This window comes from Pygocentrus nattereri, chromosome 28, assembly GCF_015220715.1.
Source record: "Pygocentrus nattereri isolate fPygNat1 chromosome 28, fPygNat1.pri, whole genome shotgun sequence".
Lineage (NCBI taxonomy): Eukaryota > Metazoa > Chordata > Actinopteri > Characiformes > Serrasalmidae > Pygocentrus > Pygocentrus nattereri.
Genome location: NC_051238.1, coordinates 192,956 through 213,925, shown reverse-complemented (window position 1 = coordinate 213,925; position 20,970 = coordinate 192,956). Strand labels below are relative to the sequence as shown.

The 20,970-nt window shown below is 44.1% G+C and overlaps 1 protein-coding gene across 4 annotated transcripts in view; it reads right to left on the bottom strand.

The window, feature by feature from the left end:
• prkcz (protein kinase C, zeta) overlaps positions 1-20,970 on the bottom strand; it is a 143,783-nt gene that overhangs the window by 23,178 nt on the left and 99,635 nt on the right. For all 4 annotated transcript variants that reach the window (XM_037535781.1, XM_037535784.1, XM_037535782.1 and 1 more), the window contains one exon: positions 3,347-3,478. In XM_037535781.1, coding sequence (XP_037391678.1) covers positions 3,347-3,478 — 132 coding nt within the window. The remainder of the gene's footprint in view (positions 1-3,346; positions 3,479-20,970) is intronic.

Genomic DNA, 20,970 nt, shown 5'->3' with positions numbered 1-20,970 from the left:
GTTGGAACGGCGTTGATATCTTGAAAGCTGCGCGACTAGTTACGCAGCAAAGAAACGGCGGAATAATAATAACTAGAAATGTGCCTTTCCTGAAGGAAACGCAGGATAGTTGCGCAGCGGATACTATGGAAGTCAATACAAGGAACGAGGGATGAAAAAAATACATATGGAAGAGTGCGGGTCAGTAACGTGGTGGATTTGATCTTGTGGACCTGCGCTGAGAATGAGTACATGTACATTACTCTGCCTCCTCTAATTTTGTGCTATGTTAACTGAAGGTCCATCTTAAATTTAGTGCCAATTTTAAAAGATTCCACCTTAATTTTATCGCTATGTTAATTAAAGTTCCACCTTAAACACTGTGCCACCTTAAATTTAGTGCTATGTTATTTCAAGTTTAACCTTAAGGTCTGTGGAATCTCACAAAAAGTTCAACCTTAGGGTCTGTGCCACCTTAAAGAGGTTCCTCCTTAAACACTGCACCACCTTAAATTTAGCGCTATGTCATTTCACGATACACCCTAAGGTCTGTGCCACGTTAATTTCATTGTTATGTTAATTAAAGTTCCACCTTAAATTGTGTGCCTCCTTTAATTTTGCGCTATGTTAACTGACGTTCCACCTTAAATTTAGTGCTAGCTTAAAGAGAGTTCCATCCTAAATTCTGTGCCACCTTAAATGTAGTGCTAGGTTAATTGCAGTTACACCTTAAGTCCTGTGCCACCTTAATTTTTTTCTGTTAATTAACATTCCACCTTAAATTCTGTGCCTACTTTAATTTTGTGCTATGTGAACTGAAGTTCCACCTTAAGTACTGTGCCTCCTTAAAAAGGTTCCTCCTTAAATACTGTGCCATATTTAGTCCTGTGTTAATAGCAGTTCCACCTTAAATGTTTTGCTATGGTAATTGAGGTTTCACATTAACGTGAGTGACATGTTAATAACCGTTCCACCTTAAACATTGCGCTATGTTAACTGAAGTTCCACCTTAAATTTGGTGCTAGCTTAAAGAGAGCTCCATCCTAAATTCTGTGCCACGTTAATTTTATTGCTATGTTAACTGAAGTTCCACCTTAAGTTCTGTGCCTCCTTAAAAAGGTTCCACCTTAAACACTGTGCCATATTTATTGCTATGTTAATAGCTGTTCCACCTTAAATATAGTGCTATGTTAATTGAAGTTCCACCTTAAATTTATTGTTATGCTAGTTCCACCTTAAATTGAGGTTCCACCTTAAGATTCTGTGCTGTCTTGGTGCAGTTCCACCTTAAAAGCAGTTAACCCTTAACAGAGCTGCTGAGAATCAGGCTGGGATGTGTGGATACTGTGGAGTAAATGTGTAGAGAGTGAGAGTGTGGAGTGAGTTTAGAGTGAGTGTAAAGAGTGAGAAGTGAGAGTGTAGACAATGAGAATGTAGAGTGAGTGTATAGAGTGTTGAGAGTGTGTAGAGTGAAGAGTGATCATGTTGAGTGAAAGTACACTGCTCAAAAAAATAAAGGGAACACTCAAATAACACATCCTAGATCTGAATGAATGAAATATTCTCATTGAATACTTTGTTCTGTACAAAGTTGAATGTGCTGACAACAAAATCACACAAAAATCATCAATGGAAATCAAATGTATTAACCAATGGAGGCCTGGATTTGGAGTCACACACAAAATTAAAGTGGAAAAACACACGACAGGCTGAACCAACTTTGATGTAATGTCCTTAAAACAAGTCAAAATGAGGCTCAGTATTGTGTGTGGCCTCCATGTACCTGTATGACCTCCCTACAATGCTTGTGCATGCTCCTGATGAGGTGGTGGATGGTCTCCTGAGAGATCTCCTCCCAGACCTGGACTAAAGCATCCACCAACTCCTGGACAGTCTGTGGTGCAATGTGGCGTTGGTGGATGGAGCAAGACATGATGTCCCAGATGTGCTCAATCGGATTCAGGTCTGGGGAACGGGCGGGCCAGTCCATAGCTTCAATGCCTTCATCTTGCAGGAACTGCTGACACACTCCAGCCACATGAGGTCTAGCATTGTCCTGCATTAGGAGGAACCCAGGGCCAACCGACCCACATATGGTCTCACAAGTGGTCCGAGGATCTCATCTCGGTACCTAATGGCAGTCAGGCTACCTCTGGCGAGCACATGGAGGGCTGTGCGGCCCTCCAAAGAAATGCTACCCCACACCATTACTGACCCACTGCCAAACCGGTCATGCTGAAGGATGTTGCAGGCGGCAGATCGCTCTCCATCGCATCAGACTCTGTCACATCTGTCACATGTACTCAGTGTGAACCTGCTTTCATCTGTGAAGAGCACAGGGCGCCAGTGGCGAATTTGCCAATCCTGGTGTTCTCTGGCAAATGCCAAGCATCCTGCATGGTGTTGGGATGTGAGCACAACCCCTGTCTGTGGACGTCAGGCCCTCATACCATCCTCATGGCGGATGTACACATGTTCATTGTGTACATTGTGACCTGCTGGAGGTCATTTTGCAGGGCTCTGGCCTCCTGTTCCTCCTTGCACAAAGGCGGTCCTGCTGCTGGGTTGTTGCCCTCCTACGGCCTCCTCTACGTCTCCTGGTGTACTGGCCCGTCTCCTGGTAGTGCCTCTAGCCTCTGGACGCTACGCTGACAGACAAGGCAAACCTTCTTGCCACAGCTTGCATTGATGTGCCATCCTGGATGAGCTGCACTACCTGAGCCACTTGTGTGGGTTGTAGAGTCCATCTCATGCTACCACGAGTGTGAAAGCACCACCAACATTCAAAAGTGACCCAAACATCAGCCAGAAAGCAGAAAGGTACTGAGAAGTGGTCTGTGGTCCCCACCTGCAGAACCACTGCTTTATTGTGTGTGTCTTGCTAATTGCCAATAACTTCCACCTGTTGTCTATTCCATTTGCACAACAGCTGTGAAATTGATTGTCAGTGTTGCTTCCTAAGTGGACAGTTTGATTTCACAGAAGTTTGATTTACTTGGAGTTATATTGTGTTGTTTAAGTGTTCCCTTTATTTTTTTGAGCAGTGTATATATAGAGAGCAGATTGTGTAAAGAGTGAGATTGTAGAGAGTGAAGAGAGAGTAGAGTGAGATTGTAGAGAGTAAAGAGTGAGAGTAGAGTGAGAGTGTGGACAGTGAGGATGTAGAGTGAATGTGTAAAGAGTGAGGATGAGTGTAGAAATTGAGTGCGTAGAGTGAGAGTGTAGAGTGAGATTTTAGAGAGTGAATAGTGAGTGAGTAGAGACAGAGTATATAGAGAGAGTGCAGAGAGTGTAAATAGTGAGAGTGTAGAGTGAGATTGTAGAGAGTGAAGAGTGAGAGAGTAGAGAGAAATAGTTATGAACTCACCATATGCCTTTGACAGCTCAGAGGGACGAGTTTATGACAGCGCTTATGAACCAGCAGTCGACAGTTGATACACCTGTAACCCTGTCGCCCCAGACCCCATATCCTCTCACTGCAGTGACCACAGTACGCTTTCTAAGAGAGACGGAGAGGCAGAGAGACAGAGACAGAGGGAGAGAGAGACAGAGAGAGACAGACAGACAGAGAGAGAGAGAGGCAGAGAGAGACAGACAGACAGAGAGAGAGAGAGAGAGCGAGAGAGAGAGAGAGAGAGAGAGAGAGAGAGAGAGAGAGAGGTGAAGTTAGTTAATGTAGTGATGAAGTCTGATTTAGTCTGAGATTCTGGCCAGAAATGCTTTAAAAGGCCATCACTTTTTACATAATTATGTAATTGTACATAATTAAGTGGTGAAGATGTAAATAGAGTCACTCAGAGCGATTCAGAGTGGTTTGGTGTGAAACGCTCTGTTCTAGATAAACTGAGTCCTATCATAGTGGTGGTGATAGGAACTAGACGTCCCCCTCTAAAAGCTCCTCACAGAATGTTCCTACACGAAATGGTTCCGAATTCACTGCCTGATGACTGAGACGCTGTTTTATGATAGTTTAGAGAACTTAAACTCCATTCATGGTGGAGGGATACATGCAGGGTGCTGTGCGGCAAAACAGTCCCCTAAGAAAACTTATTATTCCGGATTGTCCACTATTTACCATCATCAACATTCCATATAAACTCAGAAGACTAGTGTAGGTTCTCTGGTGGTTCTGGATAGTAAATTAAGGCTGATTATTGAGGAATGTATGAATAGACCAAACAAAGAACCTCACAGAAAGTTCCTACATGAAATGGTTATGAATTCACTGCCTGATGACTGAGACACTGTTTTATGATGGTTTTAAAAAGATTTTGGTCTTAAAATCTATTCATGGTGACCCCTGGTTCCCATCACCACCAAGACATCTGAACCATTTCACACCAAACCGCTCTGAATCCCTCTGTTTACACCTCACACACTGAATTATGGGGGATTTGTGAAAAGTCTATGGACTTCCCCTGTAAACATGTACAAACGTTAATGTACAGTGCAGTTAAAGTCCAGACAGGCTAAAACAAGAACTGGCTGTTTTGCCCTGATTCTTCACTAGAGGGCCTTAAATATACAATACAGCAGGGCTGCCCAATCCTGAAGAGATCAGATCCAACACACCTGGCTCTGATATTCAGACGTTCCTGAAGGCCTTCATTACCTGGAGCAGGTGTGTTCGATTAGGGGTGGAGCTAAACTCTGCAGGAGCAGGACTGAGCACATACTTTATATTCAGCCCACATACAGAACCTGTTCAAATAAACTCGCTAACAGAACCTTGTATCTCCATTTCTGTTTGAGTTTCTGACATAATGTGAAATACCTTCTGTTCTTTACAGCGTCTGTAAGTTTCATCATGAATGAACCATAAGAAATAGCCCAAAGTTACTTGGACAAAAAGTCTGGTTTCACTGACTTACAGGAGGTTTTTCCTTTTCCTGTAAAGTTGCCATTTTGGAGATATGAGGCTTTGTTCTGAGAGCAGTGACAGCTTTGATGTCCAGAGAGACAAACTGACCGATAGAACTAGACATTCTGGAGCAGCTGCACATGATCCTAAGGCCTGATCCACACATGCTAGCGCTGCATGGGGTGAAAGACGCAAAATGGCTTGTTTTGTTTTGGGGTTGTTTTTGCATGTTGAGCATAAAACTGCACTGAAATGAGCCACGAACATCAATGAAAATTAAACAGATACTAGATAAAAACTTAGAGAACTTAGAACTGTTTTCTAAATGCAACTTAATTGATAACAAAACACTAGTTAAAATATTCTGTGCTGCTTGTACAGTGCCCAAAGTGGGCTACATGGGTAAGAAGTCCCCCAACATTGGGCTGTGGAGCAGTGGAACTGTGTTATCTGGAGTGATGGAGCTCCATCCAGTACACTTGGAGTGACCCAAAACTGACCATTCAACATCAGTACCTGAGCTCACTAATGCTCAATCAAATCCTCACAGCAATGTTCAACATCTAGTGCAGAGCCTTCCAGAAGAGTAGAGGCTGTTACTGCAGCACAGACTCACTACTAACACCTTCATTCAGAGGAAACACGGCGAGTGGTGTTTGAGTAACAATGTCAGTGGTGGAGTATCTGAACCAGCCTGTGTGGAGCTGTGCACGCGTTGTTTCTCTCGTTTGATGATGTCATGCTGAGAGCAGCACTGAGTGACTCGGGATGATGTGAGCACTGCAGTCATGCCAGCTCTGTGTGCATGTCCTAAATACAGGCTCTGCAGTGAAACACAGGCTTTACATAACCGAGGCTAAACACTGAAGGGCTGCAAAGTAGAACACAGGCTCCATAAAGAGAACATGACCATTCATTAACACGGTCACTAACCTGCAGCACCAGCATCTCCTTAGGGCCACTTTATTAGCAACACCGACATTGTACTTCCTCCAGCTGATCACTTTGCTCTGTGTGTGTGTGTGTGTGTGTGTGTGTGCGCACACGTGTGTTTGCGTTAGTGTGAGTGTGTGTGACTAATCTGTCAAAGGTGTAAAATCTGTGACCCCCTGACTCTGGACCTGCTGAGATCTTCCAGTTTCAGAAACGAGAGTGATCGGCTGAGGCCAGAAGTACACAGTGACTGTGGTGTCTCTGTAGAGATGAGCTGGATGAATAGAAGGTAGTGGAGGAGCTGGATAGGTACTGAAAAAGCTGTATAAACAGGAGGAGCTAGAGGAACAGTAGATACTGAATAAGATGGCTAAACAGGAAGAGCTGGAGAAACAGTAGGTAGTGGAGTAGCTGCATACACAGGAGGAGCCGGAGGAACAGTAGGTACTGGAGGAGCTGGATAAAAAGGAGGAGCCGGAGGAACAATAGCTTCTAAAGAAGTTGGATAAAAAGGAGGAGCTGGAGGAACAGCAGCTCCTAAAGAAGTTGGATGAACAGGAGGAGCTGGAGAAACAGTAGATAGTGGAGAAGCTGGATACACAGGAGGAGCTGGAGGAACAGTAGGTAGGGGAGGAGCTGGATACACAGGAGGAACTGGAGGAACAGTAGGTAGTGGACTAGCTGGATAGACAGGAGCTGCTTTAGGAACAGTAGGCACTGGAGGAGCTGGATAAACAGGAGGAGCTGGAGGAACAGTAGGCACTGGAAGAGCTGTATAAACAGGAGGAGCTGGAGGAACAGTAGGCAGTGGAGGAGCTGGATGAACAGGAGGAGCTGGAGGAACAGTAGATAGTGGAGTAGCTGGATAAACAGGAGCAGCTGGAGGAACAGTAGGTAGGGGAGGAGCTGGATATACAGGAGGAGCTGGAGGAACTGTAGGTAGTGGAGGAGCTGGATAAAAAGGAGAAGCTGGAGGAACAGTAGGTAGGGGAGGAGCTGGATAAACAGGAGGAGTTGGAGGAACAGTAGGTAGTGGAGGAGCTGGATAAACAGGAGCAGCTAGAGGAACAGTAGGTAGTTGAGGAGCTGGATACACAGGGGGAGCTGGAGGAACAGTAGGTAGTGGAGGAGCTGGATGAAAAGGAGGAACTGGAGGAACAGTAGGTAGTGGAGGAGCTGGATAAACAGGAGGAGTTGGAGGAACAGTAGGTAGTGGAGGAGCTGGATAAACAGGAGCAGCTAGAGGAACAGTAGGTAGTTGAGGAGCTGGATACACAGGGGGAGCTGGAGGAACAGTAGGTAGTGGAGGAGCTGGATGAAAAGGAGGAACTGGAGGAACAGTAGGTAGTGGAGGAGCTGGATAAACAGGAGGAGCTTTCGGAACAGTAGGTAGTGGAGGAGCAGGATAAACAGGTGGAATTGAAGGAACAGTAGATAGTGCAGGGGGTGTATAAACAGGAGGAGCTGGAGGAACAGTAGGTAGTGGAGGAGCTGGATAATCCATTCCAATATTCAATATCCTTGCAGTGAAATCAATACTGAGTATTAGAAATGAATAATGTTTAAACCTCTAACACTAAACACAGATTCTGAGTGTTTCTGACTGAGTGTGTACAGCACGTATCTACAGTATGATTGCAGTGTGTATACAGAGTATGCAGTTCGTCACACAGAGCCACAATACAGGAAGATAATAAAAAATAAAAACCTAATAAATAAATGAATAATAAGTGCTGCATCACACTTCTTACAGACATACGGTCTCTATGTCCCCAAAACATTTGACATTACAGCCTAAAATACATTTCATTAATATCATTATATATTTATCATCAGTATGCTCTGTTTGTATTTACTGCTGCTTAAAATGAGCCCAGTCACTAAGCTAGCCTAGCTAGCAATAGTAACCTTAAACGATGTGTACTAATAATCCAGCTCAACAATCGTATGGAAATACACCAAAACTCAGAGCACACCATTACAAACGTTCAGAAACCAGTGCTAAACTGAGTTATTAGATAACAGGCCATTACAGACAGTATGAGTGAGTTCAATAATGAAGGCAGTAACGCTGTAAAAACACATCTCTAACACAAACACTGAGTCCCTCTGACAGCATCAGAGAATAACTGGGACATAGGATAAAGAAAAGTAGGAGAAGAGGCAGTGACAGTGTGGGGGGATAAAACCTCACCACTAAAGAAAGGACAGAAAGAGGAAAAAGCATGACCTAGATCTCCTGCAGCTCGCGCTTCTGTAAAGAAAAGGAGAGGAGGAGGGGAGGCAAGAGAAGAGGAGGGGAGGCGAGAGGAGAGAAGGGAGGTGGAGAGGAGGGGAAGAAGAGAGGACAGTAGGGGAGGAGGAGGGGAGGAGGGGAGGTGAGAGGATGAGAGGAGGGGAGGAGTAGTAGAGGGGAGGAGGGGAGGAGAGGAGGAGGGGAGGAAGAGTAGAAGAGGGGAGGAGGAGAGGAGGAGTAGAAGAGGGGAGGAGGAGAGAGGAGCAATGACTCTGAAGGGGTGGAGGGGAGTAGGGAAGGAGAGGTGAGAGGAGGAGGGGAGGAGAGAGGAGAGAGGAGGAGAGGAGGGGAGTAGGGGAGGAGGAGAGAGGAGCAGTGACTCTGAAACACTGAAAAGGCTGAAACGGAAGACAAACCAACAACAACAAACACTGCAGCTTCTACAGTTTTAAATACAGAAACAACAGCGGATTCAGAACCTCAACATCGGCCCCATCACCATCATCACCAACACCACCATCCCCAATACTGTCATCACCTACACTGTCACCAACAAAACCATCACCACCATAAACAACACCACCATCACCAACACTGTCATCACCTACACCATCACCAACACCATCATCACCACCACAATCATCCCCAATACTGTCATCACCTACACTGTCACCAACAAAACCATCACCACCATAACCAACACCACCATCACCAACACCGTCATCACCTACACCACCAGCACCGTCATCACCTATACCATCACCACCATCATCAACCATACCACCACCACCATCACCAACAACACCTACACCATCACCACCTGCACCATCACCATCTGTTTCTGCATCATATTCTCTCCACACAGACATTCTCCCAGTAACAGCACTGAACACATGAGAATAAACAGACTGCACTCATACATTTAGTCCCTGAAAGTGCAAACAGCGTTAATTACTCTCAAAAACACACAGCACCCCTTACAGTCCAATTACGCACCTTCAGTGAGATTAAAGGCCTCACTCTCAGAGAACGAGGGACTTATGTACATTTTCATCCTGTACATTTTTAAGTAGACCAGTAACATAAAGAGTCACAGCAGAGTGTACAGAGTCACTGCACCTGAAAACAGTACATTTATGTTCCCTCACTAAAGATACTGCAGATGTTTCATTCTGAGTGACAGCTGTTCCACCACAATGGAGTAAGTACGTTTTATCTAAGACTGGAAGAATAGAAATATCACCATCTGTACATCCACAATGCACATGGCATCGTCATACACATTTCCATTGTACATACCATCATACACATTCACACTGCACATGCCATCATCATATACATCCACACTGCACATAACATCATCATACACATCCACACTGCACATACCCATCATACACATCCACACTGTACATGCCATCATCATACACATCCACACTGCACGTCAATCATACACATCCACACTGCACTTGACATCATCATACACATCCACATTGCATATGCCATCATCATACATATCCACACTGTACATATCATCATAATACACACTGTGTTCTGTTACAAGTTCTATGTAACCTTTAATGCCTTTGAATTAGTGTAGAGCCCCACCTTGTGGTGTATCGTAGAATCTGCCTATGTTTCTGTTTCCTGTTAAAACTGAGGTTATACAGGAAGTGTATTGCTATAACACATGGAGAGGAGGCAGCCAGTACCAGTTCACGTGCTTCAATCTGCTTTCATCCTGTTCTTTGATGGCATCCTCTGTATGTATATACATATATATTATGTTCTTAATAATTCTGCATCAGTATAAGCTAGTATTTTTATGCTTCAAGATGTTATCGTTATTGCGTTAGCTAGAGTGATGCATGTCTGCTTTAAATGCTAGTTCATAGAATGCTGTTCTCTGTAATGTGAGAGAACTCTTGCCATGTAGATGTTCCTTTGTTTATGGTAAACATGTAGCTAAGCATACAACAAGGTTAATGCTGGGCTATATTTATTTACAGTTTCACACTTTTCAAATCATTAAACCTGTGGACAAACAGACAAGTGTCTTCAGAGTCGTGGTTGAAGAAAGGTGTTTATCTGACTGTCAGGTCACATCATCCCTTATGTGAATAGAGGACAGTACAGTGAAAAGAGGCTTTTTTCATACCATAGGACAACGCAGTTCACAGCACAACTCAAAAACTGGTATCACACTTCCGTGTTGGCTACATCAGCGAATACTCTCTCTAATACCATGGACGAAGAGCAGGCATTTTCCCTACACACTAGGTCTTGCACCTCACGCTCTTCCCAGCGCAAGGGCTCAGGCAAGAGCCGAAGCTGCTAGAGCACGACTGTCATTCGCTGAAAAGGAGATGCAATTAAAATTAGAGAAAGCTCAACTAGAGGCTGCAATGGAGATGCTAACACTGGAGAAAGAAACTGCCGCAGCTGTAGCTGAAGCTGAGGTCTTGGAAGCAGCATCAGATACCAGTAGTGAGAAACATAGCTGCAAACTCCAACTCGATGCAGGGCCTCTTGATCCTAAACAGCGTACAAAAGATTATGTTGTAGAACAGGCTAGTGCATATGAAGACAAGCATGTAGCTGCACAGGCAGAGGTACTCCCTCAAGACGGAAGGAGGCAGGTGCATGTAGACCCAACACAACACCTTTCTCTCTGCACTCCACACATCAAAGTAGAAGATTGTCTTCCTTCTGTTATCAATATGAGTGCTTTGGATGCTCCTCCACCTATGGATCGTCCGAAAGCTCAGAACCCATTTCATGCTTCAGATTCACCTTATGCTCCTATACATGGGCAAGACACCAGCCAATCTTCTCCCTTTCTCCATAGACACGTACCACAACATTCTCACTGTCACGATTCCAACATGACAGATTTCGTCAGATTCCTTGCTCGCCGTGAGCTTGTCAGTACTGGCTTACTTCAATTCAATGACCAACCAGAGAGCTACAGATCTTGGCAACGATCTTTTCAGAATGCAGTGGGAGGTTTAAACTTGACATGCAGTGAAGAGATGGATCTCTTAGTCAAGTGGTTGGGAAAGGAGTCGGCTGACCATGCTAGGCGTATAAGAGCCATCCATGTTAAAGAGCCAGAAAAGGGACTGAGGATGATTTGGACCAGATTGGATGAATGTTTTGGCTCATCCGAGGCAATAGAGAATGCACTTTTCCGGAAACTAGAGAGCTTTCCCAAAGTTGGTAATAGAGATTACACAAGGCTCAGAGATTTAAGTGATCTTCTGATGGAATTACAAGCAGCTAAGCTAGAAGGAGAACTTCCAGGCCTTTCTTACTTGGACCCCCCCAGAGGTGTCAATCCTGTGGTCCAGAAGTTACCCTACAGTCTGCAGGAAAAATGGTCGTTTGGATCAAACTACAAAGAGCAATTCCAAGTGGCGTTTCCTCCCTTTGCTGTCTTTGTGAACTTTATCAGCCAACAAGCATGGATAAGGAATGATCCAAGTTTCAGCTTTACAGGACAAGTGGATGTTCCCAGCAAATCAGTTAAGCCTCCTTGGAAGCAAAGCAAACTCAGAGAAATCACCGTACTCAAAACTGAGTTTCCTGCTGCAGCCTACTCTGACCAAGATGGGTACAAAAGAAGAACAGAAAATCCAGAGAAAATATGCCCTATTCACAAAAGGCCCCATACTCTAAGGAAATGTTGTGCCTTCCGTGAGAAACCTATCGAGGAGCGAAAAGCCTTTCTCAAAGAGAACAGAATCTGTTACAAATGCTGCATGTCTACATCACACACTGCCAAGGAGTGCAAATCGAGCAGTAAATGCAGTGAATGTGAAAGTGAAAAGCATCCCACTGCCCTCCATCCGGGACCAGCACCTTGGAACAAAGAAACAAGCCCTGATTCCGAGCATGGTGGGGAGGAAAACACCATGCGCTCTTCAGAGACAATTACTCTATGCACTCAGGTCTGTGGTGGTGATTTCTCTGAGAGGTCCTGCTCAAAGATTCTTTTAACTAAAGTCTACCCTGCAGGTAACCGAGACAGAGCCATAAAAGTCTATGTAATCCTTGACGAACAGAGCAATAGATCTCTAGCTTGTTCTGAATTCTTTGACATCTTTTTTGACATCAAAGGTCCCAGTTCTCTTTACAATCTCAAGACCTGTTCTGGAGTGTCTGAGAACATGGGTAGAAGAGCTTTTGGATTCCAAATAGAATCTTTAGATGGGAAAGTATGTCACCCTCTTCCGAGCCTCTTGGAATGCAATGAGATTCCAAACAATAGAATGGAGATTCCTACTCCTAGTGCAGCTCTCCATCATGCCCACATGAGATCAATAGCTCACCTTATCCCAGAGCTGGAACCCAAGGCTTCCATAATGCTGCTTTTAGGTTGTGATGTGATCAGAGTCCATAAGGTGCTCAAACAGCTAAATGGACCTCAGGATGCCCCATATGCCCAGAAGCTCGACTTGGGATGGGTGATTGTTGGCGATGTATGTCTGGGAAGTGTCCATAGACCAATAACAGTGAACACGCTCTACACCAGTGCTTCAGAGAAAGGACACCCAACCATCTTTGAACCTTGCCCTAATGTTATCCATGTGAAGGAGCAATTCAGCCCCTGTCTCCATATATCCAAGCTGAGTTCCCCAGGATGAGACATACCTGTAGTAAAGATGATAGCCGGCTTGGCCATGCAGTGTTCCAGGTTACCTGCAAGGATAATCAAATGGCTCCATCCATAGAGGACATCACTTTCATAGAAATCATGGAACAAGGCCTCAGGAAAGACGAAAGTAACAGTTGGGTGGCCCCACTGCCCTTCAAGGCACCAAGACAACGTCTCCCTAACAACAAAGCCCAAGCTCAAAACCGACTCTGTTCACTCATACGCAGCCTTAACAGAAAAGCAGAGACGAGACAACATTTCTTTTCATTCATGGAGAAAATATTTGAGAATGGCCATGCAGAAGAAGCACCCTGTCTCAAGGAAAATGAAGAGAGGTGGTACTTACCCATTTTCAGCATATACCACCCTAAGAAACCTGCCAGTATCCGTGTGGTATTTGACTCCAGCGCTCGACAAAATGGAGTGTCACTTAATGATGTTCTGTTGACTGGGCCAGATCTCAACAACTCTCTTCTGGGAGTGTTAATCAGATTCCGCAAGGAAGCTGTTGCTGTGACTGTAGATATACAGCAAATGTATTATTGTTTCCTTGTGAGAGAAGAGGACAGGAACTTTCTAAGATTCTTGTGGTTCAAAAACAACGACCCTAACCAAGACATCACTGAGTACCGCATGAGGGTTCATGTGTTTGGAAATAGGCCTTCTCCAGCAGTGGCCATCTACTGCCTCAGACAGTCTGTAAAAGAAGGAGAACCAGAGGTCAAACAGTTTGTCAACAGGGATTTTTACGTCGATGATGGGCTCACGTCTCTTACCACAGTTGAAGCTGCAGTCAGTTTGTTAAAGAGGACACAGGACACACTTGCCAAATCCAACTTGAGACTGCACAAAATTACCTCAAATAAGAAAGGTTATGGAAGCCTTTCCATCTCAAGACCTAGCAACTGACTTGAAGGATTTGGACCTTGCCTCAGACACACTACCAGAACAGCGTAGCCTGGGTTTAAACTGGGATCTCAAATCTGACACCTGTGCCTTTAAATGTACAGATGAAGAGAAACCTTTCACCCGACGCGGTGTCTTGTCTGTTGTGAACAGTGTGTATGACCCACTGGGATTTGTTGCTCCAGTTACCATTGAAGGCAAGTCCATCCTCAGAGAGCTTATGCAAGGGAATGGTGACTGGGATTCCACACTGTCAGCAGAGATGGAAGACAAGTGGATATCTTGGCAAAACTCACTCAAAGATCTAAGCAATCTTCATATCCCTAGGACGTATACAGGACTTTCATCCAGTGAAGCTGCTCACAGAGAGTTATGTGTTTTTTCAGATGCCTCAACGAAAGCCATAGCAGCCGTCGTTTATCTCAAGGTGGCAGACTCAGATGGCAATAGCCAGGTGGGCTTCGTCATGGGCAAAGCTAAACTGACCCCTCGGCCTGAACACACCATACCAAGGCTTGAGCTTTGTGCTGCAGTGTTGGCAGTAGAGTTGGCAGAGCTTGTTTCAGCCGAGATCGATGTGCAGCTCGACACTACAACTTTCTACACTGACTGTAAAGTAGTGCTTGGCTACATTTATAATGAGACCAGGCGTTTCTACGTCTATGTGAGCAATCGTGTCATAAGGATATGTACATCTTCTCGCCCTGAGCAATGGCACTACGTATCCACAGATCAAAATCCGGCAGATTGCGCCACTAGGTCTGTCACTGCTGTTCATCTTATAGACACTACTTGGCTTTGTGGACCTGCATTCCTGACATGTCCTGATCGAGATAACACAGAGAAGGAAACCTTTGAGTTAATCAATCCTGCCATAGACGCAGATGTTCGCCCTCAGGTTTCTACACTTAACACTGAGGCTGCAATGACCCAACTTGGATCTCAGCGCTTTTCCAAGTTTTCCACATGGAAATCTTTGAATTGTGCAATTGCTCACCTTGGTCATGTTGCTCACCTTTTTCATAAAAGTCAGGCCAATAAATGTGGAAGCTGCAAAGGATGGCACCTATGTGAAACAGCATATACAGCTGAGCAGCTTTTACAAGCTAAATATACCATCATTCGTGCTGTGCAGGAGGAGGTTTATGCTCAAGAATTTGCATGCATCCGAAGAAATGAGAAGATCCCTCAGAATAGCTCTCTCAAAACCTTGGACCCTTTCATTGATGTTCATGGCCTCTTGAGAGTTGGGGGTCGCATTAGGGAGGCTCAACTTGAACAGGATGAGAAGAATCCTCTGATCATCCCTGGTAAACACCATGTGGCAACTTTACTGATAAGACATTATCATCAACAAACATTACACCAGGGGCGTCTTTTTACTGAAGGGGCTATCCGTGGAGCTGGTCTTTGGATAGTTGGAGTAAAGAGACATGTAAGCAGCATCATCCATCACTGTGTCTTATGTTGCAGACTTCGTGGAGTCCCTCAAACACAGAAGATGGCCAACCTTCCACCAGATTGCCTCTCTATGGAACCCCCATTTACAAATGTTGGACTTGATGTCTTTGGTCCTTGGACAGTTGCATCACGTCGGACAAGAGGAGGACTTGCACACAGCAAACGATGGGCTGTAATGTTTACTTGCATGGCCGTAAGAGCAGTCCACATAGAGGTCATAGAATCTGTAGATAAAGTCTTTGAGCTTCATTAACGCTTTGAGGCGTTTTCTTGCCATTAGAGGTCCAGTCAAACGAATTCGATCAGACAGAGGGACGAATTTCGTTCGTGCTTCTAATGAGCTTCAGATTCCTTCAAACATCGACAGTGCTTCTGTTTCAAGATACCTGGCTGATCATGGCTGCTCGTGGACCTTCAACCCTCCTCATGCCTCTCACATGGGGGGTTCTTGGGAGAGGATGATTGGGATGGCCAGAAAGATCCTAGACTCCATGTTTCTTCAGCTTGGACCAACAAAGTTGACACATGAAGTACTTACCACTCTAATGGCTGAAGTGGCAGCCATCATCAATGCCAGACCACTGATCCCAGTGTCGACTGATCCAAAGGACCCATTCATACTAACGCCTGCCATGCTTCTTACACAGAAAGCAAGTGTTCCTTCTGCTCCTCCAGGTGACTATGGAGACAAAGATCTTTTGAGACACCAGTGGCGGCAAGTCCAGCACCTTGCTCAAACCTTTTGGGACCAATGGAGGAAGCAGTATCTCTCTACGCTGCAGCCACGCAGAAAATGGCAGAACAGTCAGCAAGACATAGAGCTAGGAAGCATTGTGCTACTCAGGGATGACCAATTAAAGAGGAATGACTGGCCTTTGGGGCTTGTCACTCAGGTCTTTCCCAGTAAAGATGGAAAAGTCAGGAAAGTGGAGATCAAAGTCTCCAGAAGGGATGGGACTAAACTACTCATGAGGCCTATCTCAGAGATTGTCCTTATTCTTCCCCCAAAGATGGACAATTAGTCTTATTCACTTATGTGGACAGTGGCATTCAATCACGCCTGGCGGGGAGTGTTCTGTTACAAGTTCTATGTAACCTTTAATGCCTTTGAATTAGTGTAGAGCCCCACCTTGTGGTGTATTGTAGAATCTGCCTATGTTTCTGTTTCCTGTTAAAACTGAGGTTATACAGGAAGTGTATTGCTATAACACATGGAGAGGAGGCAGCCAGTACCAGTTCACGTGCTTCAATCTGCTTTCATCCTGTTCTTTGATGGCATCCTCTGTATGTATATACATATATATTATGTTCTTAATAATTCTGCATCAGTATAAGCTAGTATTTTTATGCTTCAAGAGGTTATCGTTATTGCGTTAGCTAGAGTGATGCATGTCTGCTTTAAATGCTAGTTCATAGGATGCTGTTCTCTGTAATGTGAGAGAACTATTGCCATGTAGATGTTCCTTTGTTTATGGTAAACATGTAGCTAAGCATACAACAAGGTTAATGCTGGGCTATATTTATTTACAGTTTCACACTTTTCAAATCATTAAACCTGTGGACAAACAGACAAGTGTCTTCAGAGTTGTGGTTGAAGAAAGGTGTTTATCTGACTGTCAGGTCACATCATCACTTATGTGAATAGAGGACAGTACACACTGCAAATCATAATCATACACATCCACACTGCACATGACATCACCATACACATCCACATTGCACATGCCATCATCATACACATCCACACTGCACATCATAATCATACACATCCATACTGCACATGCCATCATCATACACATCCACACAGCACATGCAATCATCATACACACTGCACATGCCATCATACACATCCACACTGCATATGCCATCATCATACACATCCACACTGTACATATCATCATAATACACACTGCAAATCATAATCATACACATCTACACTGCACATACAATCATCATCCACACTGCACATACCATCGTCATACACATCCACAGTGCACATCCCATCATCATACACATCCATACTGCACATACAATCATCATCCACACTGCACATACCATCGTCATACACATCCACACAGCACATACAATCATAATCCGCACTGCACATACCATCGTCATACACATCCACACAGCACATACAATCATCATACACACTGCACATGCCATCATACACATCCACACTGCATATGCCATCATCATACACATCCACACTGTACATATCATCATAATACACACTGCAAATCATAATCATACACATCCACACTGCACATACCATCATCATACACATCCACACTGCACATACCATCATCATACACATCTACACTGCACATGCCATCATCATACACATCCACACTGCACATGCCATCATCATACACATCCACACTGCACATGCCATCATACACATCCACACTGTACATACCATCATAATACACACTGCAGATCATAATCATACACATCCAAACTGCACAAGCCATCATCGTACACATCCATACTGCACATGCCACCATCATACACATCCATACTGTACATCATAATCATACACATCCACACTGTAAATCATAATCATACACATCCACACTGCACATCATAATCATACACACCTTTAAAATTAGCTTCTAGATCAGAGTATGTTTTAGATCAGTGTGTTCAAACATCTGACAAGCCAAAACACACCCTGTCCAGCCCTGTACCCCACAGTCGAGTAAGAGAGTGACAGTGAGCTCAGAAATCAATGAGCGATCTGAGTGCCGTATACAGTAATGAGGTTAAAAGCATTATGATGCATTATAAAGTAATTTAATCTAATGTAACGCAGTGCTGCTCTGCCGCCTCAGCAGTCAGAACCGCTCAATAATTCAAACACAGCCAGCAGCGTAACACAGCCAGCAGCGTAACCCAGACAGAGCGAACAAAACATCAGAGTGTGTTTATAATTCACACCCTGAAATGCATAAAAACAAAAACTACAGAATATACAACAAAAATTTTAAAATAGGATTCTGCATTTTCAAAATTTTCTCTTCTCCAAAAGAAATATTGCAAATACTCCATTATTTGTCCAGAGCAGCAGGAGGTCAGGCTATGCCAAAACACAGAACTGTTATCTACCCCCTAATCTGAGAAAGGCCTGAAGGAGGGGAGACATCACAAACATGGACCATCAGCGCATATAAACTGGCACTGTTTTAACACCAGTCACACATTTTACAACATACTGACTGGAAATGGGTCACGTATCATTTCTCACTGTACAGTAGAAATGAAACAAACTAATCCTCAAGCAGGCATGTCAACAGGCCTACATGCCTACAATCACAATCAAATAAGTTCTGACACCAAATAAACAAAACCACTAACCGAAACAAGTCCGACTAACTGGTGCTCTGCTGACACAAACACAGAAGATAATAACCTTTTTCAGTGAGAGTAACATTGACTGACTGGTGTTAAAGTGATAGAAAGCTGAAATTAAACCGATTCTGTAGTGCTTTGCGCTAAGCTCAAGTAATGTGAGTGTACAGTACGTCTCAGTGCAGTACAAGCTCAGTTCTAGTGAACTGATGCTTAAAAACACCAGTTTAGAGGATAAAGACTCATATCTGGAGCACAAATTCTAGTCTGGTGTTAAAGATGTGAAATTCTTGGAAAGACTGGCATTATGGTTGTGATGCTCTCCAGTTTAAGAATAAGTTAAGATGTTAGATGATATCATATAGTCAAAGTCCAGCTTTACTGATGATCAGAGAGAGAGAGAGAAACAGACAGAGAGAAAAACAGAGAGAGACAGAGTGTGAGAAACAATGACACACACATTGGAGTTAGAGTGACAGACGGAATCAGATGTGTTTTGTGGTGTGTGAGTAACTATTAGCCTGTTAGCATAATGGAACAGCACAGTGCGGCCCAGAGAACCCATTTAGTTCTAAACAAGGCCTTTGTCTCTAACAGGTCTACGTCACTAAGGCTACATTCACTCAGCAGGTAAAAGTGACCAAATCTAATTTTTTTCTCTGTGTGTGGCACAGGTGTGTGTGTCTGTGTGACAGATAAACACAGATTAGAGTTGCTTTCATATGTGGCAATGAAATCTGATCCATTGTCCGACCTACAGCAATGATACTCTGAACAGCCAGAATTCATGCAACTTTTACATCAATCCAACTTCACATTTGTCATAATACACTGTTGAGACCTAATAAAAATCTGGTATAATGTTTCTGTACAAAATTATAGGAGAACACACTCCAAAATACTCAGTGTTTAAACGTCCGAACGCGGCCGCAGGAGAACGAGGACGAGTGTTAAAAATCTGAAAGCACGGTTTAAGTTTTCTGAGGATGAGAACTGAAGAAGTGACCGCACCCTTTTTACGACTCAAACACATTCTGGGTGATGAGCCCAGCTGTCAGTCAGTGAAGCTTCATGATGGCTTCTGTGATGCTGGTGATAAAGCTGATCCTCCGGGAGTGATTGGTGTTTGTTGCCAGCTCTGATTGTTTACCTCTGGATGAGCCGCATGACACTCTGATCTTTTACACATGTGGGTCAGTTTATCTGATCTGTTGAGACTGATGTCGCATACAGACCACATTTAAAAGATAATCTTAATAGACAAACAAACAGATCAGATTTGGTGAGAAAACCAGCTTTTGGCCACCTTTACCTATTGAGTGAGCACAGCCTTGTGTGTGGTCTCCTTGCCTATTACTATGTTAATTAGTCTGTAGTTCTGTAATTTACACACAGCTATAAAGTAAAGAGGAATGAAAGATGTAGAGTCTTCAGTATGTTATGCTGAGAGAAGCGAACTCACGCTCACCTCACCTGCCTGGAGCTTCACTTTACCAGCACATACAGCATCTAATGCAGTTACACAATGAGCTCATACAGTGAAATATGAGAGGATGAGAGTCTCTCCCACTCACAGCTCGCTATCACCACAAAGACATGCTGAAGGGGGCCTGAGTCATCCTAAACAGACTCCTCTCATCTCTCACTCTGCCTCTCCCTCTTTTTGCTAAGGGGCTTTGAACTTTTTTCCAATAAAACTAAGGCTTCAGCGCTCCTAAAATAGTTCACAAGAGCAGAACAATATCTCTCTCCATTCTTTCTCAGTCTGTCTGTGTCTGCACATCTGTCCTATTCTCCCTCTCTCTCTCTCATTTAGAAATCAGACACACCCCAGCACAGGTGAACTGTGGAACAAGCGGCCAAATCAAAGACGCACCTGTGAAGGTGAATAACATCACCACCGCACCCAGACACACACACAAACACACACACACACACACACACACACACACACACACACAGACTCTGCACATTTAACCCTCAGAGATCTCATTCATCACAGTGAAGATAAAGCAGGTTCTACAACCCCAATTCCAATGAAGTTGTGTAAAATATAAATAAATTTTAAATTTGATGCCTGCAACACGTTCCAAAGATGTTCGGACAGGGTCAACAAAAGACACAGGTGAGTGTCATGACTGGGTATAAAGGGAGCATCCCTGAAATGCTCAGTTGTTCACAAGCAAGGATGGTGCAAGGGTCACCACTTTGTGAACAACTGGGTGAGCAAATAATCCAACAGTTTAAGAACGTTTCTCAACGTGCAATTGCAAGGAATTTAAGGATTTCATCAACTACAGTCCATAATATCATCAAAAGATTCCGAGAATCTGGAGAAATCTCTGCAAGTAAGCGGCAAGGCAGAAAACCAACATTGAATGCCCGTGACCTTCGATCCCTCAGGTGGCACTGCATTAAAAACTGACATCATTCTGTAATGGATATTACCACATGGGCTCAGGAACACTTCAGAAAACCACTGTCAGTGAACTGTTTTTGGAAATCATGGACGTTGTGTCCTCCGGGCCAAAGAGGAAAAGGACTGTCCGGATTGTTATCAGCGCAAAGTTCAAAAGCCAGCATCTCTGA